Source organism: Camarhynchus parvulus, chromosome 23 (genome assembly GCF_901933205.1).
Source record: "Camarhynchus parvulus chromosome 23, STF_HiC, whole genome shotgun sequence".
Lineage (NCBI taxonomy): Eukaryota > Metazoa > Chordata > Aves > Passeriformes > Thraupidae > Camarhynchus > Camarhynchus parvulus.
Window position 1 is genome coordinate 1,152,544 of NC_044593.1, and position 27,435 is coordinate 1,179,978.

Consider the following 27,435-nt stretch of genomic DNA (forward strand, 5'->3'; position numbering starts at 1 on the left):
ACATTTTGGGTGGTGTTGTGAAACACAACCCCCAGCACAGGATGAGTATGGCCAGAGTCGTGTGGAAGGGATGGGGACCTTGGGAGAGCATTTGAATCTGCTGCTAAAATTATGTTATTTTCTATTTTAAGAGCCTTTCCAAATCCCTCTGCAGAAGCCCTGCCACGAGGTCTGATTATGCCCAGACTGTAATAAATGTCTCATCCTGCTGGAGGACAGGTGGGAACTGAGAAGAGCCTGGGAATGGATTTTTAGAATGCACAGAGGTGCCTAAAGGTGCAAAGTGTCCCCGAGCTGGGACATCCACCTTCCCTTCAGGCCCTTAAATACCTTCAGGGCTGCATTACCCCTGCCTGAACAAAAGGCAGGAATGATTCCAGCCCCAGCCCATCCTCCCAGCAGCTCCACTGCCCAAAGATCACAGGCAGGAGAGCCCTGTCCTGCTGCAATATCCTCAACTTCCTGCTTTCGTCATGGCTTAGTCAATATTGATCTTTGAGGCCTGGATCTTCTGAGCTGAGGGAAATTGATTCTTGTCTGATGAGTCACCTCCTAAATTTAACACACAGATCATCCCTTCTCAAGCTGTTTCTCTTTGGAAAAGCTTGGAAAGAAATATTGATGCTGTTGAATTTTATTGGAGCAAGGAACACGTCATCCCTGCTGACCTCACTGACTTCCTCTGTCACAGACACATTTTCTGAAAAATCCTTTCCTTAAGAGTTTTTCTCCTGAGAAGCTGAGGCCTCAGGAACAAAATGCAAACAATGATTATCTGTTGCTGTGAAATGCAACAGGGGGATCTGTGATTGGTCTCATGTGGTTGTTTCTAATTAATGGCCAATCACAGCCCAGCTGTCCGGACTGTCTGGTCAGTCACAAGCCTTTGTTATTCATTCTTTTTCTATCCTTAGCCAGCCTTCTGATGAAATCCTTTCTTCTATTCTTTTAGTATAGTTTTAATATAATATATATCATAAAATAATAAATCAGCCTCCTGAAACATGGAGTCAGATCCTCGTCCCTTCCCTCATCCTCAGACCCCTGTGAACACCGTCACACTGCTCAGAACCAAACAGATCCATTTGTGTCAAACAGCTGCTCCAGGACCTCCTTTTCTCCATCTCCTCCTGTGCAGGAACATTTCCAGATAAACAGCAGGATTTCAACATTGCTCCAAAGGTCTCCCATGCAAGCCACGTGTGCCCAGCAATGCTCTCCTCCTCAGCCATGCTCTGAGAGCAGCTCTGAGAGCTCTGGGCTGTGGGAACCCAGGACACCCCTCTGGCTGCCCAGGATGGCCAAGACCCCTGCCAGGGGTCTCAGAGACCCTGGCACAGAGCCCAAAATGCCCCTGTGGTTTTGATTATGACCCATGGAGCAAGTTACCAACCTTAGATGAAGATCTGCAAGCCATGACAAATTAAGCAGAATGAGAGTGAAGTTATCACGGGGTGGAAAAGTAGATTTTGGGGTTTTTGGTATGGGGGTTCAGGAGGCAAGATGGAGGGAACTGGGTGTGTCCAGCCTTTCTCCTTCTTCTTCTTGGCCTCCATCTTCTGCTGTGATGGTGGCACTTACAGATTGGTTTAGAGTAGAAGCTCACTGTCTAACACAGGTGATAGGTATTGGGAAGTAACTGTAAACATTGTACATGTAGTTTTTAGTATAAAGACATAACCACCCCAGAGGCAGGCAGAGTGCCTGGAACTGTCCTGCTGGACAGACCTCGGCAGGGCAGGAGAAAGAATTTTACAGATAAGATACAATAACCTTGAGAGTGAGAAATGAAGAGCTCTGACTCCTTCTTCAAGCACAGGGCTGGGAAAAGAGACTTTCCAACTCTTCTCGGGGTCACTCTGAGCAGCTAAAGATCCCACACTGGGCAATAAAAGCTCCCCTTGCCTCAGGGAGTGTGTGTCCCCAGCAGATGTCACACCGGTGACAGGTGAGTGCTGCAGCTCAGTTGTCACAAGCCAGCAGAGCAGCAGGTGGCAGCTGTAACCCTAGAGCAAAGCATTGCTCTTTGTCTTGCCAGCTAAATCTGGGAGCTGGCACTGCTCACTCCCCTCCCCGAGCAGCCCCGAGGGATCCCTGCCCAGGGATGAGCACTCTGCAAGCCAAGGATCCCATTCCCCCTCCCTGTTTGTTCCTTTCTTTTGGCACTGGAGGGTGTTTGAACACCATGAAAAGTCACTGGTGAGTTTTTAACAAGTTCTGGGAGGAAAATCTTACACGAGGGACAAAAGGAAAGCTCCAGGTTCTGGAGACAGAATGAAGGAGAGCTCCCAGAATCTCAGAATATCCTGAGCTGGAAGGGACCACAGGAATCATTAAATTCAACCCCTGGCCCTGCACAGACACCCCAACAACCCCACCTTGTGCTTGAGAGCATTGTCCAAACCCTCCTGGAGCTCGGGCAGCCTCGGGCTGTGCCCATTCCCTGGGGAGCCTGGGCAGTGCCAGCACCCTCTGGGGGAAGAACCTTTCCCTAAATCCAACCCAAACCCCCCTGAGCCAGCTCCAGGTATTCCCTCAGTCCTGTCCCTGCTCACAGTGACCAAAGATCAGTGCCTGGCCCTTTAAATAAAATAAATTTTATAACAGAGGCTTGATGTGACAAAATGAATGAAATTATTAATTTTAAGCAGAATAGATGATAATTACACATTACTTTCTGTAATGCAAAATTCAGGGAAGCACTGGAGTGGCCATGGATTCAAAACCTATGGAAGGGAAGTGCTCCTTCCCTTTGACAGCTCAGCTCACCCCAAAGTGCTTCAGACATGCCAGCCCAGTCCCTCCTGTTTATTCTCTCCTAGGAATGTCACAAACACAGCCAGAATGTCACAAACACAGCCACTAAATGGACTCCACACCTGAAGTCTGGTGCTGATCCTGCAGGGTTTCACCTTTGTTTGGATGGTGTAGCAAACAAGGTTCCTAGAAATGGCTCCTACTGGTGCTGTGCCAGATTTGATGGTGGAATTCATTCCCACACCTCAAGAAATATCACCTGCTCCTCACATTGCTGGGGAGGGTTTTCCCTGAATTCTGGAACTGCAGGATCACCTCAAATAAATGGAAAATCAGCAATCTCTGTTCTCTGCCCCTGCCCCAAACTCTCAGACACCACCAAGGGCTGCTGGACACACAAAGCTCTCCTGCTCTGAGGCACCAAGCCTTTGTTTGCTGGAAAAAGGAAATAAAACAGTCACAGCCCATCAAAACCTGTAAGCTGCTGGAGCTCCTGGTGCAATAAAACACTGCCAGGATTTGCCTGGAGCTGGCAATCACTAAAGAGATGTCAAAGCAAATGCCATCCCTCTGTCAGGCACCAATGGCAAGGTTACCCAAGGGCCATTCCTGGACAGGGTTAAAATATCCAGAATTCAGTTCAGATGCTTTATGAGCTTTATCCTAAAAGAGCAGAGCATACTGCAGTGCTCTGGATTCTGCAGGCACCTGTCCCTGCTCAGCTCATTTGGCCAAGGCAGTGATTTGGCAGAGTGGGGGTGCTGGGTGGGCACTGCAGGAGCAGAGAGTGTCCCCAGCTGGGCCATCCCCATTGTCCAGGGAGGGCTGGCAGGGCTATATTTGACTGCAGGATGGGCACTCCAACATGGGGAACATTCTTCTGGGGAGAGTCATCCTCGTGTCACCACCAGGAGAAGGAAACCTCCTTTGTCCCTTGCCTTGCCTGGGGACAGGGGCTCTCCCTGCAGCCTTCACCGGGTGAGTTTGGTTTATCTGCAAATAAATTGCTGTCTATGCTGGGTTTTGTAGGATCTCCAGAGCAGCATCAGTTGTTTTGTGTAACAGCTTTGCACTGCAGAAGTAGATTATGCTTTGTGATTGTGTCTGCTTTAATGATTGTTTTTCCAGTGTTGTTATGAAAATCCTGGTTTGCTTCATGCTTTCTCACCAGACTCTGCTCTGGTTTACTGGCATGTTTAGAAAATAACCTGCATTTGAATTGAAAAGTGTAGGTTTTAACAGTGATTATAAAACAATGAAATTTGTTCAGGGAAAAATAAAATCCATTATTTAGTAAAAATGAGTCTGTATCAGTAATTATTCATGAGCATGGAAACAAGGCTGTGATGCCCAGGATGACAGGACTCATTCTGCAGCTGAACCACTTCTGAAGACAGCAGAAGCTATGAAATTACAATTTTTTTTCCCATAAAAGCCTGCTTTATTTTCTTCTTCTTTTACTTGTCAGCATTTGCTGTTTCTTCCAAAGTTAGTGCCCACAAAGCAAACATTATCAAGATAATTCTGTATTTTCATTTGCATGTTGGGGTATTTTGCATTTACCACAACAACCCTGCTTTTCCATGGACTGTTTATAAGAAATTTATTTACATCAACAGAAAACTGTACAAGTAATAAAACTGCATGAGAAAATTACACTGGGAAAAGCTGAGAGTCTGTATTTTTATCAGGTTCAGATTCAAAAGCAGCAAAGCTGAAATCCAGGTGGAAGATTTGCCAAGGGAAAATTTCAGTCATGGAACACGAGCTAGGGAAAGATTTACAGCTATGCTTGAACAAATTCTATTCAGCAACAATTACATTTGCAAAGCTGCTTTTCCAAAGTAACCCGAGCTTTTAGAGCCTGTGAACGTGCCAGGGCCAGGATCCTGCTGGGTGGTTGGGATTTAACTGCAGGGACAGGGAGATGAGGAGGGATCCACGTTCAAAATTGCCTTTAATGCCCACCCATCAGTCAGAGACTAAAAGCAGAGAGCTGTGGGTTCCCAGAGCAGAGGCTGGGAAGAGGATGGGAGCCAGGAGTGCCAATGTTTGCTCCTGTGTTCCACCTGTGCACTAGGATTTCTCTGGGGAGCTTTCCTGATCACTCCTTGGGAAAATCCTGCCGTTCCTGAGCCATTCCTTGTAGGCTGACATTCGTTTTCTCCATGAGTTTTCAACCTTTCCCTAAGAGCTCAGCAGAAATATGTGATCCCTCAGGATGCAAAGGACTGGATAAAGTATTTTCCTCTTGGAGTGCTGAACTGGGATTGCTCTGTGTGCAGCCTGGGCAAGGGGAATTACACATTTGTACATGGGGGCATGAGGGAGAGCTCTGCTTCAGCAGCTGGAACTGCTGGAGCACCCTGGTTTGGTGGGAGTTGTCCCTGCCCATCAGATGGGCTTTAACTTCCAACCCAAACCATTCCAGGATTCCTATGAGATCCTGGAGAAACAGGAACAAAAGCTGCCTTGAGAGACTCCATTCCTCCCCCTGATCCCACTTTCCACAGAAGCATCATGAAGCAAACCCCTCTAATAGTGTGGATGTCAGAAAATATTTTTATATCAACCTCCGCTCACAGCCCCTGAACCCCAAAGCAGAGCAAGGACTTAAAAAGGTTCTGTGAAAAGTGTCTGATTTGAATGTTTTAATCTATTCCAGTGACACAGTTTGGCTTTGACATCCCACCATGGGAACCAGAGCCTTTTTCCACCACAGAGAGGAGGAGCAGAAGGAGGAGAGGAAACAGAGCTTGGAAATGAGCTCCACAACCACGAAAAAAAGGTTTAAAACCAGGTAAGTCCCAGAGTCAGGGACAGGTTGAGTCCATCAGGTGCACACAGGCCTTTCTACACATTCATGGATTTGTAGAATGCTGAGTTTGTGAAATGATGGAACATTATCTGGATTCTTTTCCATGAACTTGCCCCTGGAAGTGAGGAAGAGGAGACCTTCAGCCTTTCAGACCTGTCGATAGCAGCTGCCCTTGCCTTGACCTCTGAAACAGCCATGTAAGTCAGGAATTATTGTAACTCCAACATAACCATTGTGGGTAACACCACAGCTCGGGACCAGGGTCACAGCTCCCAACTTATTCTGTTGGAAGCAAAAAGAGCAGGATCAACCCAGAGGTTCTTCCTTTAAAAACACCAGGCCTCAACTACAATGCAGGAAATTAAATGATGCTGCCATGTGATAATGAGGAACATTGCCCTGCTTACATGTAGGGGTGTGAGAGAAACCAGATTTTAAAGGAATAAATGGAAAATAGTGACAGATTAATTAATGAATAGTAACAGATGGGACTCTCCCTCTTTCCCAGAAAATCTCAGCCACATCTCTTCTCCCTTTGATCCTCTTTCCAGCTTCCTCCCCAGGATCAGAAGTGGCCAAACAGTCCCCATGGAAGTTTGGTCTCTCCTGGGAGTGCTGGTTCCTGTGGGGAATAATTCCCTGACATTCCTCCCCACACTCCATCAGCTGGTGCTTCTGTCCTTACCACTCCTGATTTAACCAAAAAGTGTGCTATCAACAACAAAAAAACACCCTTACAAAAAGAGAGAAAAAGTTTTATCTTGACTTCTGTTGACTTTTATCATCATGTAGCTCCAGGGAGTACAATCTGAGAAGGGAAGCTGAGCTCCTGGAGCTGGAACAGAGGGGGCAGAAGAGGACTCGTTTTGGGAATGACACGGAGAAGATGGAAGAGGAGCTCATGAGGATCTGCAGGCAGCTCCGAGTGAGGGCTGACAGGAAGGGCCTGCGCGGGAAGGTCAGAGCAGACCCCTCTGCTGGCACCAGAGGCCAACAGGGCTAAAGCTGTGATCCTACACCAAAGCAGGTGTTAGGACAACCCCAAAATCCCTCCAACCAAAGGCCTTGCACCTCTGCCACTGGAACATTACCAGAGGTCCCTGGTGTCAGAGAGTTTGTGCAAGAGCTGCCCCCTGCCCTGCCCTGCCCTGCCCAGTGTCTCCCCGCACAGGCTCTGCACAAGGCCCGCCTGCAGAAGGAGCTGCTGGAGCTGCGTGCGGCGCGGGCGCCCCTGCTCTGGATCCCGCTGCGGGCACACGCCGTCTGGGAGAGCATGGATGTCACCCTGGCATGCACCGTCCTGGGGAGCCCTGTGCCACAGGCCACCTGGTATGGCACTGCCAGCACGGCCCACGGGCACGGGCACGAGGCAGGGACAGCCCTGTGCAGCCACCAGGAGGGGGGAGAGCTGCAGGGGTCGCAGAAAACACCTCAGGGGCCAGAGGTGTGGGACCAGCAGGGACAGGGGGGCCTGGAGCAGTGACAGTCCCGTGGGGTCCTTCTGGGACAGGGCTGGTGCTCATGGAGGTTTCCCTGGAGATTCCTGAGAGATCCTTCTGGGACAGGGCTGATGTTCATGGAGGTTTCCCTGTTTGCTTTTCCCATAGGCAGACTTGGGACTTAAGTCTCAAAAAGCAGAATCTCCTTTCAGCACTAAATCACCACAAACATGCCCCAACAAGGCTGCCTTGGACACCATGAGAGTTTCAGCATTAAACTGCTGCTGCTTCTACAGTTTGTAAAATACAACACAACTGTCACTTACTCCCTTTGTATATTAACCAGCCTCAGGGGGAGAGTGTTATGGACTGGGCCTGAGTGCAGCACACTCCATAAATACCAAAATAAATGAAAGATCACCTCAAAAGCCCAATTTCCACAGTGTATTTTGATCAGTTTGAAGTGATTGGCCATTCCTCCTCTGGAAGGTTTAAGTGTGCAAACATTTGCATTACTAATGACTCGTGGGCAGCAGCTCTGCCACTGTGGGAGCTCTGCATGTCCTGTGTCCTTCCAGAACGACCTCTCTGAATTATTCAGAGAGCAAAGAGAATCTGAACCTCCCACACATCCCTGGGAACACAAGGAAGAGACATCTGTGAACTCGTTCACAGGAGCTGCAGGGCAGGGGATGTAAAGCCAGGGCTGAGCAGCCACACAGGACCATGGAGGGCTCTGGGTTTCACTGCCAGACTGGTTTGGACTGAAGAGGGAGATCTGTAAAAGAGGGAATTGTGTCTGCTCCTCTTTCCTGTGGTGTTTGATGTGGGTCCTTCCCTAACAACACATTTCCTTCTTTTCCACCAGGTATAAAAATGGAATCCCCATCGATCCCCGCCGAGCCCCAGCAGGAAAATACAAGATCAAAAATCAATTTGGGATGTTGACCCTGCACATCAGCAGGTAAGGGCTGTGCCCTTGGGATGCTGACCCTGCACAGCAGCAGGGAATGGCTGTGCCCGTGGCTGAGCTGCTGCTTCAGCTGAGTGAGACCTGCTTGGCCTAAATTCCCAATCTGTGTATGATAAACAAACCCAGTAATTCTTCTGGAATCTGACCTTGCCTGCCTTTAGGCTGTTGTGTTTGAGCTAAACCCTTGCCAATCTCCACAGCAGTTCACAAGGTTTAAAAAATCTATGCAAAACCAAACAAAATTAAATTGCTTAATTTACTTCTGCCCTTTTTTTTGTGTATCAGCAACACGTTTTCCTGCAGGGTAAGGCATGCACATTAAGCACTTCATCAGCAGACAAAAAAATGTGATTTGGGATGGATCAGTGTAATCAGAACAAGATTAGTTATGATTTATGAATTATCAGTGATAAAAATATGCAAATCTTCAGTGTAATCAAGTGTTCCACAGGTCTTTTACTTCTTCAGTACTTAAAATGTTTTCCTTCTGGGTCCCAAGAGAAAAAGTTGATGACAAAGTACCAGAAATCCTTGTAATTGAAAGGAGAAGCAGCTCCTGGATGAAAAGCAAACATCCCTGAGATTAAAGGGGAACCCCTCTGAATTTTCCTGTGAAATATGAAGGAGGGAAAATTTTTTTTTTTTTCAGATGTTCCATGGAAGATTCTGCTGAGTACAGTGTGGAGGTAAAGAATCAGTATGGTGAAGCTTATTCCTTTGCTACAGTGCTTGTCAGGAGTAAGTACAAATATTCCTTTGGGTTTCAACTTCCCAATACTGCAGGGTCTTCCAAACATTTCCATTATTTGATAGGCACACACAGACACTCTGGAAAGGACAGAACAGCTTCTCTTCCTTAGTCACTTCTGGGCCCAGCCAAAGGTTTTCCTTTCAGATTCCATATGGACACAGCTGTCCTTTCACTGGGATAAAACTGTACTAAATTTAGGTGCTTATTTCTTCTGGACTGCTATGAAACAGCCCCCCAGTGGAACTCAACAGGCTCACAGAGAGTCTGCTCAAGATAAGCAAGAAATGGTTCCCCAAGAACTGTGGCTCTCAGTGGGACCTCTCAGGGCATTATTGCAGAGAATGTCACATTCTTTCCTGAAACCAGTAACTACCAAGGGCAAATGCAAGATTTTCCTCTTGGATTTGTGCTGTTCTTAAAATAACTGGCACAGACTCCACAGATACAAACCGTGCACAGCCAAAGCCAGACGTGGGGAAGGAAGTAAATAAACCACCAGCACTTAAAAAGGGAAATAATCCCAAGCTTTAGGAAATATGCAGAGCAGTCTCACAGGATCACAGTTTAGCTGTTCATATTTCATCTATTTATATCTAAATTACAATTTTGTAATAAAAAGCGTGGACAAAACAGACCTACAGGACTGCAGACGATTCCACCCTTTAGTGGGACTGACAGAGCCCTCTGCCATGGCTTGTGTTGTTATCACACTTATTTTCACATGCCATATTTTGATCTGAATTATCTGGGATGCAGATCCATGAAGGAGACTGTGACCCCAGGATTGTAAAAGCAGTGTATTATCACACCTTTTAGGGCCTTTAATTAAACAGTGCCAAAATTCAGCATAACTGGAAATATGCAGCAGGCATTTACCAGTTCTAAAGGTACACCAGCCCAGAAAACCTTCATTTGCATCGTTCCCAGATTCCTAAATCCCCCTACCCTAATGCAGGAAAAGTTACCAGGAGGTTCTCACAGCGTGGCCACAACAGGAGCTGCCCTTTGCCACAAAGCAGTAGCCTGAAGGAAAAATTCCACGCCAATAATAACCTGCTCCTCTCAATTCCCTGTGGGATCTTTAGGATCAGAGCAGGATGAGGATGGAACAGGGGCTGTGGTCTGGCACAGAAAGGCCTGGCTGGGACAGGTCTCCTCACCTCTGAGAGCCTGGTTAACCTGTCCCTCACCAGGGACAAAGCCCTGCAGACACTGCAGATACTGCTCCTCCCCCAGAGCCATCCCAGCAACCCGAGTCTTCCTTCTGCTGTCTGCATTTACTGCTCTGAAAATAGAGATTACAGCCAGGCCTAATCCTGCCTCCACTGGAAACATTCCTGGTGCCCAGGCAGGCCATGGCATCTCCTCCCCTGGGCCTGGCTGCCTGCAAAGGCCTCGATGCCAGGGGAGGCTCCCTGGGATCCCCTTTCCCTGAGACATCACTGAGGGTCTCACAGGCTGTTTCACCTCCAGGGCTTTGCATTTCCCTCCTCTCCAGTGGTCACACTCCCTCCTCAGTTTCTGGTCTGCTACAGCCAAACTTCACCACTGGAAGCACAGGCTTTATTTTATGAGCATTGGCTGCATCTTGAGAGAAATGTACTTCAGTTTCATCCTGAGTGCATCACTTCTTGGGTTTCAGCTCCAAATGATTTCAGCATCACATCATGCTGTGATGCCAAGAGGCCAGAGCAGGTGGAGCTGTGACACCTCCAGAGAATCCAGGAACAGCTGATCTGGGGACATCCTTCCCTGAGCTCCAGGAACTGCCTCTGTCTCAGCACAAACATCCTTTCCTTTGGTTAAATCCCGAAGTCCCAGTCACTGGTAGTTTCCAAGAATCCCACATCACACTCTGGGAATGCTGTTAGAACCCAGGGGGTTGCTTTTATTCAAATCTTTATTTCATTTGGCTTTAACTTGCCGGCTTGAAAAGGCAGAAGGCAAAGTGACAAAGCCCTCCTTAGCTCTGAATAACTGAGAGCACGGGAGCATTTGGAGCAGAATTGCTTCCCCTGGACAGTCATGGAACAATCTCCTCTGCAGACACATCCCCAGAGGCTTGTGAAGGGCATCAGCTGTCAAATGAATTGAACTTTTAGCCCATGGTGACACTCTAAAGGTTCAAATCAAGGGCTGGCTTGAGGGAAAAACAGTTTGCTGAGCATCACTGGGTGTTATTAAGAAGATAAACACTCCATGAGATTTGCTAAATGTGTTTTCCTCTTCCCTTATAGAATATTATGGAAAGGAGTCAGGATTTGATTCAGAAATATACAAAAGTGAGTAAATCATTGATGTTATTATTAATTATTTTTATAGCCTGATGCAATTTGATTATTTTTTCCCTGAGAGCTTTTCCTGTCAGCCTGACTGCACATGCAAAGTGTGCAAGGCTCACTCTAAATATATGACAATAAAAATACTACAGGAGGAAGGCTCTGAAGTCTCTTCATCATGCTGACTTTCATTCCACAGGATCCCTTCTGGCCAGAGAGGCAGATTTTGCTTTTCCACTGAAACCCTTATTTGCAAGAGAAAAGGAGCCTTTCACCCTCTCCTGTTACTTCTCCTCTGATTTACTGGAGCACCAACGAGGCATCACCTGGTTCAGAGATGGTTTGTAGGCAACAGCTGAGTTCATGTGCATTTACCTCTGGGAATGTCCCACTGGAATTCACAGCTATGATTGAATGTTCACAGAAAAAAAAAAAAAAAGAAAATTCTTAAAATCCAGGATTCCTGAGCTGTTCTCAGCTCTACTCAAGCTACAGATGTTACTATTTAATGTTTGTCTTCTCCCTGTTTGTAAAAGATACCATTGAAATGTTTTGGGGGTAATGACATTCCTGTTCATAAGAATATTTGAAGTGCCTTAGTTTGAAAAGCCTGTGGTTCTCCTGTGAGAAAAACTTCTGGATACTCTGTGTTGTTCTGCTTGGCTCTTTCTGTGGATCAGAGTCCACAGCTGAAATCTGGAGGCACAAAAATAACACCAGGAATATCTTAGAGATCCCTCATCCCATTCTGTGCTTTTTGAGGCATTGCCACTCCTAACCAGGCAAATCCAGGTGAATTTCCTTCCCCTTCTCTGCTCCACAGGGGAGCTGCTGCAGGACTCAGAAGGTCAGGAGCTGAGGTGCCAGGGCTGTGAGGCCTCTCTGACAGTGCTGTGTGCTCACAAGGAGGATGAGGGCTTCTACACCATCCGTGTCCCCTCACTGCACGGATACAAGGAGCAGACCACTTATGTGTTTGTCAGAGGTACCTGCAGATCTCCTTTCCTAAGGCCTTGACATAAAGGAATCCTCCCCTCACACACAAGGAAACAGCTCCTAATTTTGTGTGTGGATACAATTATCACAATGACCAACTATTATTTTCACTGATGATTTCAGTATTAAAAAATTGTGTTACTGGGATAGGCCCTTAACTTAAAATTAATCTACTCAATGAAAATTCTGGAAAAGAACAGAAGCTACCCCCCTTCACCTGGTGTTTTGCAGATGCTGCAGCACTAACAGCTGGTGCCCCAGGATCCCCCCTCAACGTGAGATGCCACGATGTGAACAAAGATTGCCTGCTCCTTTCCTGGGTAGCCCCCAGTGATGACGGAGGAAGCCCCATCCTGGGGTACCTCATTGAAAGGTCTGTAAGGCATCACCTCGGAGCTAAGAACCCCCATTTTATGGTGGAACTAGAACCAAGGAGCCCCGTGGGCTGTGTCCCTGCAGGTGTGAGGCTGGCTCAGAGCAGTGGGTGCAGTGCAGTGCCCAGCCTGTGAAGGGCTGCAGGTGCCCAGTGCTGGGCCTGGCGGAGGGACAGACGTACCAGTTCCGGGTCAAGGCTGTCAACAAGGCTGGCACCAGCCACCCTTCAAGGGCCAGTGACCCTGTCACCACCCAGGACCCCAGCAGGGACAAGAGAGTGACAGGTTGGTACCAAACCCTCACAACCAGGGGAGGCTGCAGGAGTAACTGAGTGCAGATTGCCCAGATCCTCCCCATTCCCACAAATGTCTTTGCTGAGCCCACCTTGGGAGCATTCTGAACAGAGAAAGCTCAAAGTGCCATTGTTTGTGACATAAAATGTCTGTAATTGTGCATAGAACCAATGAGGCAGTCCTGGGTTCTGTCTCTCTCCCCAAGCACCTCCTGTGGGTGGGTAACTGCCCTGTTTGTCATTGCAGCGATTCCATACGACCAGGGCAGGACCATAGAAATATCCAAGGATGACCTGGAGGGTGAGTTCAAATTTCCCCAAAGTGTTTGTCTCCTTCTTTATATTGAAGAATTTTAATTTATAGTGGGAGAACACAATCCATTGAAAAAGAACTTTAATTTTCCTGCCACATTATCACTAAAGCCTTTTCTGCCTTCCCATAGGACACATTAAAATTCCCTTGCCACCCACCAATGTTCATGCAAGTGAGGTCAGAGAGGATTATGTGGCTTTGGCCTGGGATGAACCAGATCCAAGAGGCAGAGAGCCACTGAATTACTATGTGGAAAAGGTAAGAAAATAATATCACACAGGAGGGGAGCTGCAGAGCAGAACCATTTCTTTCTCAGGTGGGACATGATACAGGTGAGGACATTCCCAGTTAGGAACTGGGGAGATCCAGCCTCAAACCCAGCTGGTTCAGCCTCCTCCAGCCCCACAGGTACCCTGAGCCATGGCCCTGACTCTGACACAGCTCAAGGACTAATGATTAACAAGGAATGGACAAGGAATTTTAACACCACAGAACAGTGGCAGAATTCTAACAGGAAGAACTGTTCTGGCCCTGAAAGGTGGAAAAGCTGTGAAGAACTGAGAATACCTCACTGTCCTGTTCCCTACTAATCACTCTGTTGGTTAATTAGCATCTTCTGCCTGTCTCTTTTCATGCATCCTTACTTCTAACCTCCTGTAGCAATGGGGCCCTCTGCTGCCAAGGGTGAAAAGTGTGGGTACATCAACAAGAAATATATAATTTATGGCTTTGGTTTGTGTTTTGTTTGGAGCTTTTTAAAATTCCTTTCCTACCAAGCCCAGCTTTGTTATGGTCAGGAGAGTTTTGTGCTCACTTTAGGAGTTCTAAATCATTTCCTTTTCCGTTGCAGTGTCTCGTAGGCAGCAGCTCCTGGCAGATGGTGAACCTGGAGACGCCAGCGAATTCCCCAAGATTTGCACTCTTTGGGCTGGAGAAGGGAAAATCCTTCCGGTTCCGCGTGCGCTCCGTCAACAAGTTCGGCATCGCCCTCGCTGCCAGCGCCCCCCCCTCCCCCCGCGCCGCCCCCAGGCGACACCCGCAGCTGCTCTGCCGTCACTGCACCAGCCCTGCAAGGAGGCTGCCCGGGGGTTTTCCGCCTCATGTACTCCTGCACCCGCCCTGCCGGGACACAGCCCGGTAACAGCAACGCTGCTCTGCCGTGCCTGCACCAGCCCTGCAGAGGGAGGGGCTGCCGGGAATGGGGGATTCCCTCTAAACCTCATGGATTTAACTCCTGCACCAGCCCTGCAGAGGGATGGGTTTGCCGGGAATGGGGGGATCCCCTGCCCACGCTCCCCTCTAAACTTCATGGTCTATGGTTACACAGCAGTACTTTGATATAAGGAAATCTCTTGAAGCTCTAAATCCTCCTTTAATTGGTTTGCAGTTGGTCAGGGCAGTGTTAATCTGAGCAAGCAGTGAGCGGGGAATTACATTTAATAAAATAGGAACAGTTGAAGCCTGTGTTTAATCCAAGGATGCTTGCAGCATGGTGCGAGGGAGGTGACAGTGTGGAAGGAATGACAGGAGGCTGCAGCAGCCTCTGCAGGGCTGCTTTGGGTTGTTTTCTCCCTGGATTGAGCTGACACAAAGAGGGCCACAGGCTTATGTTGGTGTTTCTCTTCTGCAGAGGGATGAGCACTGACTCTTTATTTGTGTATTGTCCCACACTGAAGCTGCTCCAGGGTTCACTCATAGATGGAAATGCAGAGGGGAGCAGGTCCCAGTTCAGGGTGGAGCCAAGCACAATGAACAGATGAGATTTGTTCCTCCTCTGCTTCAGAGGAGGTTGTGTGGGGTAACTGCAGAAATCAGTGGGAGAGGAAGAAGTCATCTGGCAAACCCAAGCACAGATCCTGTAGAGTGGGCCCTTGTCCATGGCATTTTGCTCTAATTCCACTGAATCCCAGAATGGTTTGGGTTGGAAGGAACCACAAAGCTCATCCATAGGCAGGGAGCTTCCACCATCCCAGGTTGCTCCAGCCCCATCCAGCCTGGCCTTGGGCACTTCCAGGGATGGGGCAGCCACAGCTTCCCTGGGCAACAATTTGAAAATGGTGCTGTGGAAAAGGTGAATAAATCAAACAGGCCAACTTACTGATAACAGTTTGCCCTTTTTTAAATTACAGATTTTAACCCTCAGTACTTTTGTCTGTGTTTTTTGTTTCTTCCTTTTTTTAGCTTCTCCACTTCCACCATCTCAGGTTTTGGCCTTCAGAGACACCAGGACATCTGTTGTTGTGCAGTGGGACAAGCCCAAGGATGGCCCAGAGCCCCTTGGCTATTACATCTACTGCCGGGAGACGGGCACGGAGCAGTGGCAAACAGTCAATAACAAACCAGTGACAGGCAACGAGTGAGTGCAGCTCTCTGCTCTGCTGAGGGATGCCAGGGGCCCAACCTGGATTCCTCTGGTTCTGCCTGGAGTCGTGTTTCAGATAAAAAAAGAACTTCCTTCAGTCCCCACGCGCAGGCTGGCAGGCACAGCAACAGCAGGGCCTCTGGGAGGGTTCAGGATTGCTCCAGGCCTGAGCCAAGGCTCTGTGCTCTCCAGGGGCTGGGCTGTACAGCCCCACTGAGCCTGGGGCACCAGCAGAACCACATTCCATGGGTTTGCCTGTTTTCCACTGGAGTAAGTTGGTGTCGGTCACATGCAGAATTTACAGTCACTCTCCAGCTGTGGGGGTCACATGTCAAGCAGAAAAAGTCCATTAAAAAGTCCTGTTTATCTCCCTGCCCATGGTGATTCATCTCCATCTGATCCATACCCACTGTGAGTTATCTGGAGCCATTTCATGTGACACATTAATTTGTAATGACAAATAATGATTTTGCAAGAACTATGCCTTATTAAAGTGTGTTGATGTCTGTTTCAGCACTGCTACCTGTGCACAGGCAAACACAAACATTTTAATTTGCTCTCCCAGATTTACTGTTCCTGGGCTGCAGCCTGGAAAGGAATATGTGTTTTGTGTGAAATCTGTCAGTGATGCAGGACTGAGTGAGAGCTCACCAGAAACAGATCCCATCGTTGTCAGGCCAGCAATTGGTGAGTAGTGACCAAAATGAAACCCCTCCAACCCCATCTGTCAGGCACAGCCACCACTGCCTGCTATGGTGACAGTGTCTGAGAAACAAAACAAAAGGGAACTCATTTTCCTGTACCCTGCAGCTTCTGCCAAGCGTGGACAGAGTTAATTAATTAGCATTTTGTCCTAGCAGTGTGTTCCATTTGTGTTGTTAATTTGGCTCTGGGTACAAGTGACCATTTCAAGTGCTCAGTTATGTGATGTCTGGAAACCAACATTGGGAATTTCTCAGGGAAATTAGAAAATCCTACAACCACACCATGCAGGACCTAACCCTCCATGTTCCCCATTTTATCAACCCACTGCTTCCATCTTTTCTGCCACACAAACCCTAAAGCACCGGCAAGGGACCTCCTGAGACACACCCAAGGCTTTTGCTGTGACTCCGAGATGAGAACGCGGATGTTGTGCTGACACTGCTGTTCTGTCTGTCCCTCCGTGCCCAGCCTGTCCCTCGGCCCCTCGTGACTTTGTGCTGCTGCACTGTGGCAAGACTGAGATGACCATTGGCTGGAAAGCCCCGAAGCACAAAGGAGGAACAAAGATCCTGGGATATTTCCTGGACCAGCACGACCACTCTGAGCCCGACTGGCACGAAGTCAACGCTCAGCCAATTCCTCGGCGCGTTTGCACGGTATCCATTGGGGCACAGCTGGGAACAGCTGCACCAGGGGTGAGCTGGGCTTTTTCTGCTTCTGCAGTGTCCTGCTGAACTGACCAGGTCTGCACTTCTGCACCCCAAGGTCAGCAGCCTGCAGGAGGGGCACCTGTACGAGTTCCGTGCCCGTGCCATGAACAGGGCTGGAGTTGGGGAAGTGTCCGAGCCCAGTGACCTGTTCAGATGTGAGGAATGGACCATGCCAGAGCCAGGTATTCCTCATGGAAAACCATCCAGGAAAATGTCACCAGCTGAGTTTGTTATCTCCTCACTCTTCCGAGGGGTTTCTACCACAGAAATGGTTGCTCCCAGGACAGAAAAGCACAAAACACTTCCAGAGGTGTTCTGATGTTGTTCATGCACTACATAGATACAGCACCCAGGTATTTTTACTGTTTCCAGAGAATGAAGAATCAGGATCTAAACTCTAAATCCCATTTTCTTTACACCACAGCAAATACCATTAAAGCAGCTGGTGATGCTATTTCATAAACCTACCCCTAATTACCACAGAACCACCCCCAACAGACCCACTACTCAAGTGCTACCCCTGCTAACCTCTGCTCTCTGACCCCAGCCCAACTGCAGTTTCCCTGTTCCCTCTGTGCCAGGCCCTCCTTACGATGTCAGGTGCACTGAGGTGAGGGACTCCTCCCTGCAGCTGCACTGGGAAGCTCCTCTGTACCTGGGGGCAGGGCCGGTCACAGGGTATTTCATAGACCTGTGTGAAGAAGGCTCAGAAGAGTGGAAACAGATAAACAAGCAGCCCACAGCCACCACCCACATGAAGGTCTGTACCTGCCCTTAGTGTCCAAGTGCTGCTTGTCCTACTCTGACATTAATTCCTGGCTGTGTTCCCTGCAGGTGTCAGACCTGGAAACAGGGAAGTGCTACATTTTCCGAGTACGAGCACTGAACAAGGCTGGAGTTGGACCCCCTTCACTCCCCTCAGACCCTGTGGTGGCTAAAACCAAACCTGGTATGAAGCTAGAAGCCATGAGACTGGGCCAGTCTGTAAATAATTATATGATTTGGGTGAAAATCTGCTTTGTGATGCATCAGCTACTTGTTTCACAGCAAGAAACACTCTCAGTAAAATAATGATGAACAAATCAAGCTGCCCAAATTAATTAGCTCTAATTGTGCTCTGTGTGGTTTGGTTTTGGGGGTTGTTTTTTGAGTTAGATGTGCAGAAGCTCAGCCCTGGTCTGCTTTGGTAAGGAATGTTTTGTGGGTTTTTCACACATCCAGGTACAAATGAAATTGAAGTCGGGGTGGATGAAGAGGGTTTCATTTACATGGCCTTTGAAGCTCCTGAAAAGAATGACTCCTCTGAATTTATCTGGTCAAAGGACTATGAGGGACCTCCAGATCCTGACCGAGTCCAGATTGAAGAGAAAGGCAATAGGTGAGTATCTAATGCACACTGAAAATGAACTGGTGAGTAAAGAACACACTGAACACCAAGAAAAACATGAAGCCAAATTTTTCCCTGTCCTTTCCCTGATTCCCAGCCCTGGAATCCATGAAATGAACTGGTCAGTGCAATCTGGGGAGCAGCTGCCATCCTGTTCCCAATATCTTTACCTTGCTCCTCAGTGGCATCTATAAATTTCAAGGAGTTCTACATTTCCTGTTCTGGGTGTATCAAATTCTGTCCCAGGAGACATAATTTCTGAGGAAAATATATAATTTTTGCTATTATTCTTTTTGCTTCTAGATCAAAGCTGATACTGAAAGAGCCCTCAGAAAAGGACCTGGGTGTGTATTCAGTGGAGGTTACAGATGTAGATGATGATATCTCTGCCAGCTGCACTTTAACAAAAGAAGGTAAAAACCGATAATTGCCAACAACAAAAAACTAATGTGCCCTCATTTTCTAATCTTAGATGTTTAGAGGAAAGTTTCCTGCAGAAGAATAGTCAGTGACTAATGTCACTTAATGGTATCACTAAAAAGATGTTTCCCATTCCTTGAAGGCTCAAGGGCAGTTTCTTTTACAGTGCCCTAAGGAAAGATTCCGTGCTCTTGCAAAGTCATTTTTCCACTGCAGTTCAGATTTCACATTTGGCTACACTGTCACAATGATTTATAACTTCTTTAGCACGCTCCCTGAATTGATCCAACCAACATTTTATTCAGATATAACCAACAATTCCCTTCATCACCTTTTCTAGTCCTCGCCATTACTGAATGTTTTATGTTCTCTTTGACGTAAAGTTCATCAACAAATTAAATTGAATTGATACAATTAATTTGTTTGGCTGAGTGTTGACTTTTAATTCTCTGCATTTCAGATCTGGACAAGTTATTGAAACGTAGCCACGAAATCAGGAACCCACGTAAGTTGAAGCAGCAAAAAGCCACGAGCGGGGGCCAGCCTGGGAAAAGGGAAGCCAGCAGAGCCCTGGCTGGGCCAAATCCTGTGGTGTGCCTGGGATTCCCCTGGTGCTTCTCTCTGCTTGCCAGTGATCAAGCTGATATCTGGCTGGAACATCGATGTTCTGGAGAAAGGGGAAGTGAGGCTGTGGCTGGAGGTGGAGAAGCTGTCCCCAAATGCTGAGCTGCACCTGATCTTCAATGACAAGGAGCTCACCAGTACCCCAGTAGGTTTTATTCTGCATTTCATCTTGACTCACTTCCCCACTGCTGAACATGGCACATTCCCAGTTTTCTGAATTCCCATCAGATATTTTGATGGGGATTTTGAACTGAATACAGGCAAATCTCACGAATTCTAAGAGCAGATGGAAGAGATTTATTTCTCAGCCCAAAGCACTGGAAATAACCCTGTGTGTTACAGCACCCTCCAACCTCCTCAAACATCCACAAAAATGTTCAGGCCTCCTCCTTGTCCTCCCATATCAAATTAATATTAGAACATTTAAAAAATACTTGGAATGAGAGGACCAGAGGGGAGAACAGTTGAGAATGAAGCACAAATATAAATCATGGGCTGTCAGCTCAGTGCAGAGCAGCAATGCCCAGATAACAACCAGGACCCCCAGAACAAAGGACAGGTCGAGGACAGAGCAGTTCAGAGCTGTCAGTGCCCTGTTGGGGGGGGGTTAAATCAACATGTAACAAGTTTATCCAAGACTTTATCTCTTCTATAATCTGTCTCCTCTCCACTGGAGAGCTGACAGGGATCTGCACCATTTATCAGGCTCGTTGCAAGGACAATATTTGCTCAGAGCAAACAGGCAGTGAGGCAGAGTGATGATGTTTGTGTTCAGGCACCTGGCACTCCTGGGTGCAGGAGCTCAGAGGTACCTGCACCTCAGCAAGAGGGGGAAATATTCCTCATCCTGGCCAAGAATGGAACTACACATCACAGATTATAACCAAGTGCAACACTTCCATGCCACTGAAAATCACAGATACTCTGGTTTCAGCTCTGTAATACCCATGAAGGAAGGATGTCTTCCTCATCCTGTAAAATGAGGGGAATTATAAGGCTACAGGTACAAAGTAACTGCAATATCTGCTGTGCCAGGAGCAGTTCTACTGTGGAAATCTCTTCAGTTTCTCCTATTTCCTCTGTTTTACACAGACACACAAAATCAACTTTGTCAAAGAGAAAGGCCTCGTGGAACTGACAATCCAGGATTTCTGTGCTGATGACAAAGGGATGTACACAGCCCAGCTCAAAGATGGGAAAGCCAAAAATCAATTCACCCTAGCTCTCACAGATGAATGTAAGTGAAATTCAGGATCAAATATAGACTGCCATGCTCACTGGAAACTTTGTGAGGCACTTAAGGCCCCAAAGTATTTCCAACAGTTCTAATGGCACACTGGGAATGGGGAGAGCAAATTTTAGCCCAGATTTAAAGTCTAGGAATCATTTAAGGAATTATCTGAATCTCACTTTACCATAAGTTAAAGCTTTTAGTCTTATAAATAGGTGCTTGATGATAAAAGCAGTGTGCTGAAGTGGAATGCTTAGTTCTTCCTTCCAAATGTTTTACATATTAGCTTGCAGTGGTGAACTGTGCCTTGGCAGCAGAGTGGAGAGTGTGCAGTCATTTATCTCAGGGCAGGATCAGGCTGGAAATTCAGTGTATTTAGCAGCAGGTTCACTGCACTAAAGGTAATAAAGACAAGAAGGAAATATCTCTATTGTAGAGGAAATACCCAGTAATGGGGAGTTGTTGACTTTGTCCTTTGCTGTTCCATAGCTTTTGCTAAAGTGGCAGAAGAAGCTGAAGCAAAACGGAGACAATGGAAGAAAAAGCAGGGTAAGGTCAGCCAAAGGTTAAGGACTTGTCAGAATGAGGCCAGGATGGCAAAAGCCAAATGAATTTATTTCACTCCATCATCTTTTAAACACAGTATTCAAACTGATTAAGACACGAGGATAAGACTCCTCGTTTTCAGATACTTTGCCCTGCCCTTAAAAATCAAAACAATGAACTAGTTTTAGCCAAGCTAGGCAGATTTATCAGCAGAGATCTTCTGCATCAGTGCTGTGGCACTGAACACTTTCAAACTCTGAAAACTGTGCAACCTGAATATACATTCTGTAATTAAGATCCACTTGTAAAAACCAGGATTTCTAGCTAAAGATCCATGCATTTCACTTTCACCTCCCACCTTATGTTGATGAATAAAGAAGTTTATAAAACAAGTTCATTGGAAAAATACTACAACTGGAAATGAGATTCCCTGCTAGTGAGGATAAAAATATTCACTGGTTAGTGATTGTGACAGCACATTATAAATCCAGTCTCTTCTCAGCTTCAGAGCTGCCCAGTATGGGATGAAAGGATCTGAAGTAATTTATTTCAGTTTCCCCTCCCTGTTCCCTCGAACCTCAGGAATTCCCAGGTGCACTGCGGGAATCCAGCACTAGATGGAAGCATTCCCGCAGGAAACACGGCAAAGGCACCACGAGAGAGATTTCATTTCTTTTCCAGGCCCACATTTCATAGAGAACCTGACATGGAAAGTTTTGGAGAGCTGTGAAGTGCTCCTCACCTGCAAGGTAACAGAATTCCTTCAGCATTCCATTTTAGGTGCAATTTTCAGAGGATATGAGCAGTCCTCGTGCAAATGCTTTGCTGCGTTTGTAAGGAGATGGTTTCTTTTGGGCAGAAACTTTAACAAAGAAGGGAAATTCTCAGATTCTGGAGTAATGTAAGTGATGATTCATATTAGGACATCCAAGAATTAAGAAATCAAATGGATTTTGACTTCTAAATGTTGACTTCAAACAGGCAACAAACCTGAGGAAGGACACCAACTTCCAGTGGTTCTTCAATCACAAGGCACGAGCTGGTGGAGTGTTTGATCCACAGACTGGGATGGGAACTCTGCAGATCCCAAAGGTGAAACAGCAAACAGCTCAGAGGACCACAGGAAAATGGCAAAAAAATTGGGCTGATCTTATTCATATTCCATGTGGGTTCTGGGTAGTGCCCACTGAGTGACAGAAACACTGAGAAAAGCCAAAGAAGAAATTTTCATGTTACAATCAGGTTCTGAATCTGAATTCTAGTGGAATTCATGGCAGGGGGTTGGAACTAAATAATCTTTAAGGTCCCTTCCAGCCCAACCAGGCTGTAATTTGAAGATCTAAGAAGAAATAAGATGTTTTGAACAGTGGGTGGCTGTTCAAAGTTTAACACATCCTGAGAGGCTGAAAAGAGCTGGTTTCACACAGGGACTGAGGCAAAAGCTGAGCTACTGACCCCAAACCCAACAGCTTCTGAACCAGACCCCCCTATCCTTTCACAGGAGGTTTTGGGACAAATTTACCCTTTTTCCCCCTCATTTCTGCTCAGTTCAACCAAACTCATTGGGAAGGAATGAATCTCAGCTTTTTCCCTTTTCCAAATCCTGCCCTGTTCCAGTGATAGGGGAGATTTCTCTGGGAGGGGTGTTGTTTGTTTTGGGGCTTGTTTGGGTTATTTTAATCAATATTACACATGCCCACACATATTTGGTAGGTAACCAAAGCAGATGAGGGCCTGTACAAAGCAGTGGTTTCAGATAACCGAGGAGAGGACTCCACCCAGCTGGACCTCACAAAAGGAGGTAAGAGAACTTTGGATCACACAGTAAGACACATTCACATCCCTGCCCTGAGTTCATTCTGGATTTAAAACCAAATATCCTCACTTCCTATGAAACCCACATGTCCTATGTGCCTTTATAGGAGTTAAAACCTGCACTAAAAAATTACTGGTCAAATTTAAAGAGTTTCCTGCTCTACATGCTGATGTCATTTCCACCTGCAGTCATTTCTCAAGCCAGGACTGCATTATAAATTCTGCCAAGCCCCACAGATAAAAGCTCAGGGCTGTTTCAGTCACTCCAACCCAGAATCAATCAGAAGGTTCTGCTGCCCAAGATTAAATGCTGTCCCGACATCTGGAATCCATCATGTGAACCTGGTACATAAATCTCCTGTCTGGGAGGCACACGGTGAGTGGGAAGGAAGATAGGAGCATCTAAATTTAGTAAGAAATGCCCAGCATCTGAAAACAAATGAATCAGAGGCAAAAACTCCATTCCCAGTGAGCTCTGCCACAGAAAAAGACAGCAAATAACCCGTGGGTATAAAACATCCTAACCACAGTGAAATTCATTGGCAGATTGGATGTGGTTTGCTGTGATTTGTATTTACAGACACTTCAATCTTTGTTTTTCAGCCTTTGAGGAGCTTCTGAAGGAGCTGTGCAGGATCAGTGGTATGTGAGCTCTCAGCAGGGGGATGGCACAGCTGTCCCTGGCTGTGGAACAAGCACAGCACCACCCCCTCCCTGCTCCTTTGGCTGGGATTTTGTTCTGGAACAGGGAAATGTGGGCATTCCTCCTCAGTTTCAGTCTTTCCCTTACACACCAGCTCTTTCTGCCACACCTCTGAAAATCCAGCCTACTGAGGAGGGCATCAAAATCTACACAGATGTCAAGTACTACACAGACTACATGAAAACCACGTGGTACCACAAGTAAGTCCCCCAAAAAATATTTGCAGAGCTTCTGGAGCACTGCTCCTTCTAACTGTTTATCCAAAATTAAACTTTTGGGCCTGAGCCCATAAATTTTTTCAGGCAACCATGGATTTGTCTGAGTAAGGGCTGAAATCCACAATTCACTCCCATCCTGGAACATGTCTGGGAATTCCAGAGTGGAAAGTCATGTTATTTTTATCATAGCGCTGCAGAAATATTTATAAGTGATCATCTTTCCTAGAATAATAATGATGCTGCACTTATGATACTGCTCAGTTACAGCCTCCTTGGTTACAGACAGAATTTTTTCAAACACTTTATTTTTACTACTTCATGTTTTCCTAAACCACTCTCTTCTACCACTCTGAATAAAAAATATTCCCAAAATTACAAAATTCTTCCCAAACACTGAATAATTTAGCCTCACAATGTCTTCCTAAATAGAGAATTGGTGTTTTATTAGATACCACCTACACATGTAGATAAGGAGGTGAACTTTTAATAACATTCAAGGGCTAAATACTTACAAATATTCAACACCTAAATGGGATTTAATCCCTTAAATAAGAACTAGGAGGTCTTTTGTAGAGGTTATGAAGCTCTGGCAAACTGCCTCAAAGTACAGCCCCATGGGATTTCCTCTCTCCATGAAATGAATCCTGACTCCCACTAGAAAAAAGTGATTTCTCAGCTCTGCTAAACATGACTGAAATGACATCACTTGCTCACTCAGGGAGAAGCAACTGGAAAGCCGTGACAGGACGAGAGCTGGGAGCACCATGAACCAGATCTGGCTGCACATCCTGGAGCCCACGGAGGCTGATAAGGGCAAATACACCCTGGAGATATTCGATGGCAAGAGCTCCCACAAACTGTCAGCAGACCTGTCTGGGCAAGGTGAGCTGAGTCACTCCTGAGCTGCTTTCCAGGAGTCCTCAAAGCTGGGTGGGGATTCCTCTCTCCCTTCTGGAGCTGGAGCTGATTTCCATGTGGAATCCTTGTGGAATTGGGGTGGGGAGGACAGGGAAGAGCCCACAGCAGCACGAGAAGAGGGGAAAGGGGCAGGAGAAAGCATTGAAGCCTTTAGGGAGTCTTGGCACTGCTGGGGAAAGGATAAAAAGGGGGCAGCTGCTCCTGGGACGTGTCCAATTCCTCCCCTGGACAACAGAGCTCACAGGTGGCATCTTGGAAAAGAGAACTTCCCGGTTTACAAAGGCTTTTCCAAACTGTTGGAGGTTTTTCTCCTCTGAATTTCTCTTTGGGAAGAGAGAACTCAGTCCCCCTTATTTCAGCAGAGCTGTGATTCCTTAAGGCAGGGGCAGATACCATCTAAAGGATAATTACATTTATCCATGTAATCCCAGCACTGGTAACAATAACATAATGCTAAATCTACTGAGTCAAACAAAACTAAAGGCAACTTTCCCTAAAACCTTTCATTCTTGCAGCTTTTGAAGATGCCCTGGCTGAGCACAAGAGGCTAAAGTAAGTTCCTCCTAAATAATTTCACAGCTAAATCTATTTTGAGTCTCACACTGTAAATTGTTAATACAATGGCTAATAAATAAAACCACAATCATTTTCTCTCCCTTTCAGGGAAGCAGCAATAGCAGAGAAGCGTAAGTAAATGAATCTCTTCCCTTCAGTGAAACACAGCCAAGATTGCTGATAAGAAGAACTAAAAGGTTCTATTTGTTCATTCTCAGGTCGTGCCAGAGTCGTTCAAGGTCTGCCAGATGTTGCCACCATCATGGAGGACAAGGTAATATTGAGTAACTCCATTAATTCCTTGCACAGACACAGAGGGATCATTGATGGGGAGGAAAGATCCTTTTTTACCCTCCTGTGCACTGCCAGAGGTGGGAAGTGGTGCCCTCCTGGGTCACCTTCACTGCCAGACCCTTTCTGTTGCCCTCCCATTTCACAGGATTGGACTCTGAAGGCCTTTAGGTGCTGGGCCTGATTCTCCCATCAGCCCAACTCCCTGCTTTCATTTCTGAGTCACATTCCCCTTTTCTCAGGCAGCACAAAACCCCTGCAAAGTAACTGCAAACTCACCACGTGCCTGTTTCAGTGCCACCTTACAGCACAGGAAGCTATAAAAAACCAGTGAGACAAATATGAGTCAGGCCCAGTGAATCCAGGCAGGTTAATCCTGATTGTACTGCAGGAAATCAGGAAAAGGAATATCAGATATCAGTGTTGGAATGTCACCTAATGAAAATGTGAGAACTGATTTTTATTGTTCTTAATTTAAAAGATGTGTGGATGTGGCACTTGGGGACAAGGTTCAGTGGTGGCCTTGGCAGGGCTGGGTTAAGAGCTGGCCTCAATTTTAAAGGTTTTTTCCAACCTAAATGATGCTGTCATTCTATGAACTGAATTTCCCTGCACATTTACAGCCCCATAATCCATTTCTGTTCTCTGTTTCACCACAGACCCTGTGCTTAACTTGTTGTGTGTCTGGAGACCCCTACCCAGAGATCACCTGGTTCAAAAACGAGAAGGTCATCGTGTTTACAGACAGATACAAGATGGATGTGAAGGGCTCAATGGTCACAATCACCATAGAGAAAGTCTGCAATGAAGACACGGGAAAATACAGCATCTATGTCAAGAATAAATATGGCTCTGAAACAGGGCAGGTCACCATCAGTGTCTATAAACACGGGGAGATCCCAATAGGAACAGAGCAGGAAGTCCCAGCTGGGATTACCACAAAAAAGCCTAAATGAATTCATTGTCTCCTTGAATTGGAAAGGAATTTAACCCCTTCAGATGCCTTTTAGTGTCTCTGTGTTTATTTTAGCAATATTTCAGTGGTTTGGCAGTTGTTATAGAACAATTCTGTATGTGTGTGTGTGTGTGCTCACACATGTGTGCACTGCATGTTCACCTTCCAGAGAGAGTCTGCCCTGGTAAATGTGTGTGGGAAATACCAGAGGATCCACACGTGGGGCTTTCAGTGGAGGGTTTTGTATTAGATCACTACATGTAACAGATTTTCTTGTAGCCTGTGTGTGTGATTAAACTCAAACCCGTGGTGGCATCTCAGCACTGCTTTGAGTGTATCCATGATGAAATCACTCCACCTGTGGGTGCATGGGAAGTCAGGACATGCTCCACACATAAAAATGACCCTGCAAATCAGGAATTCTCACAGGTAAATATCATTACAAATCTGGCTCTTTCTGTGTGAACCTTCTTTAAAATTACCTACTAAAAAAGGGTGGTGAATTGGTAAGGAGAAGCTGAGCACTGGGTCTCTATTTAAATAGAATGAAAAGTTAACTTAGAGAGGTCACCCACCCCTGGGATACAGACTCTGTTTGAATTAAGCAATCTAATTGCAAGACACATCTAATGAAAGTCTTCCAAAATCAACAGTCAGGCCTGCACAGACAGCAAGGGACATCACTCAAGGGCTGGAGTGAGTGAAGAAATCCTTGTGCAGTTGGTGAGAAGAAAAAGTAACACATTCTATTTGCTTCCTGCATTCACTCTCCAAGCAATGTTCCACGTTTTATCTTTTATCTTCTATTAAAATAAAAAGTAAAAAGAAACTGAGTTTAATGCAATTCCATTAGATGCACATCACTGACATCTGCTGGATAAAGTCATCACTCATGTCCCACTCCAATACGATTTTGCCTGTCCTCAAGCAATGGGAGGCCCACAATTTTGAAAGAAATAGAATGATTTTATTCATTCTTTATCCACCATTTAAGGTTCAAGT

At 46.4% G+C, this 27,435-nt stretch overlaps 1 protein-coding gene across 2 annotated transcripts; it reads left to right on the forward strand.

The window, feature by feature from the left end:
• The first annotated feature begins 5,450 nt into the window (after nucleotides 1-5,450).
• MYOM3 (myomesin 3) lies at nucleotides 5,451-26,465 on the forward strand. Of its 2 annotated transcripts, none has more exons than XM_030964593.1 (36): nucleotides 5,451-5,557; nucleotides 5,698-5,772; nucleotides 6,368-6,533; nucleotides 6,747-6,904; nucleotides 7,883-7,978; nucleotides 8,637-8,725; nucleotides 10,976-11,020; nucleotides 11,217-11,357; nucleotides 11,841-12,002; nucleotides 12,245-12,386; nucleotides 12,473-12,672; nucleotides 12,928-12,981; nucleotides 13,124-13,251; nucleotides 13,844-14,045; nucleotides 15,175-15,349; nucleotides 15,921-16,042; nucleotides 16,529-16,716; nucleotides 16,826-16,952; nucleotides 17,352-17,530; nucleotides 17,605-17,719; nucleotides 17,992-18,148; nucleotides 18,461-18,570; nucleotides 19,038-19,082; nucleotides 19,210-19,346; nucleotides 20,294-20,438; nucleotides 20,922-20,981; nucleotides 21,660-21,727; nucleotides 21,960-22,070; nucleotides 22,692-22,779; nucleotides 23,397-23,435; nucleotides 23,591-23,696; nucleotides 24,433-24,596; nucleotides 25,148-25,184; nucleotides 25,296-25,318; nucleotides 25,406-25,461; nucleotides 26,138-26,465. In XM_030964593.1, exons 1-36 carry the CDS (start codon nucleotides 5,451-5,453, stop codon nucleotides 26,432-26,434), a joined length of 4,314 nt encoding a protein of 1,437 aa, XP_030820453.1. In that variant the 3' UTR covers nucleotides 26,435-26,465. The 2 variants fall into 2 exon arrangements, with proteins under 2 accessions (XP_030820453.1, XP_030820454.1); XM_030964594.1 differs by having other exon boundaries at nucleotides 6,374-6,533.
• Nucleotides 26,466-27,435: the final 970 nt, after the last annotated feature.

Excerpts from the sequence above, each read along its gene's own strand:
- MYOM3 (XM_030964593.1), top strand. The coding sequence starts at position 5,451 with ATGGGAACCAGAGCCTTTTTCCACCACAGAGAGGAGGAGCAGAAGGAG. Across the intron at positions 5,773-6,367 it reads TTGACCTCTGAAACAGCCAT|CTCCAGGGAGTACAATCTGA; the intron begins GTAAGTCAGGAA and ends ATCATCATGTAG. Across the intron at positions 23,697-24,432 it reads AAAACCACGTGGTACCACAA|GGAGAAGCAACTGGAAAGCC; the intron begins GTAAGTCCCCCA and ends TTGCTCACTCAG.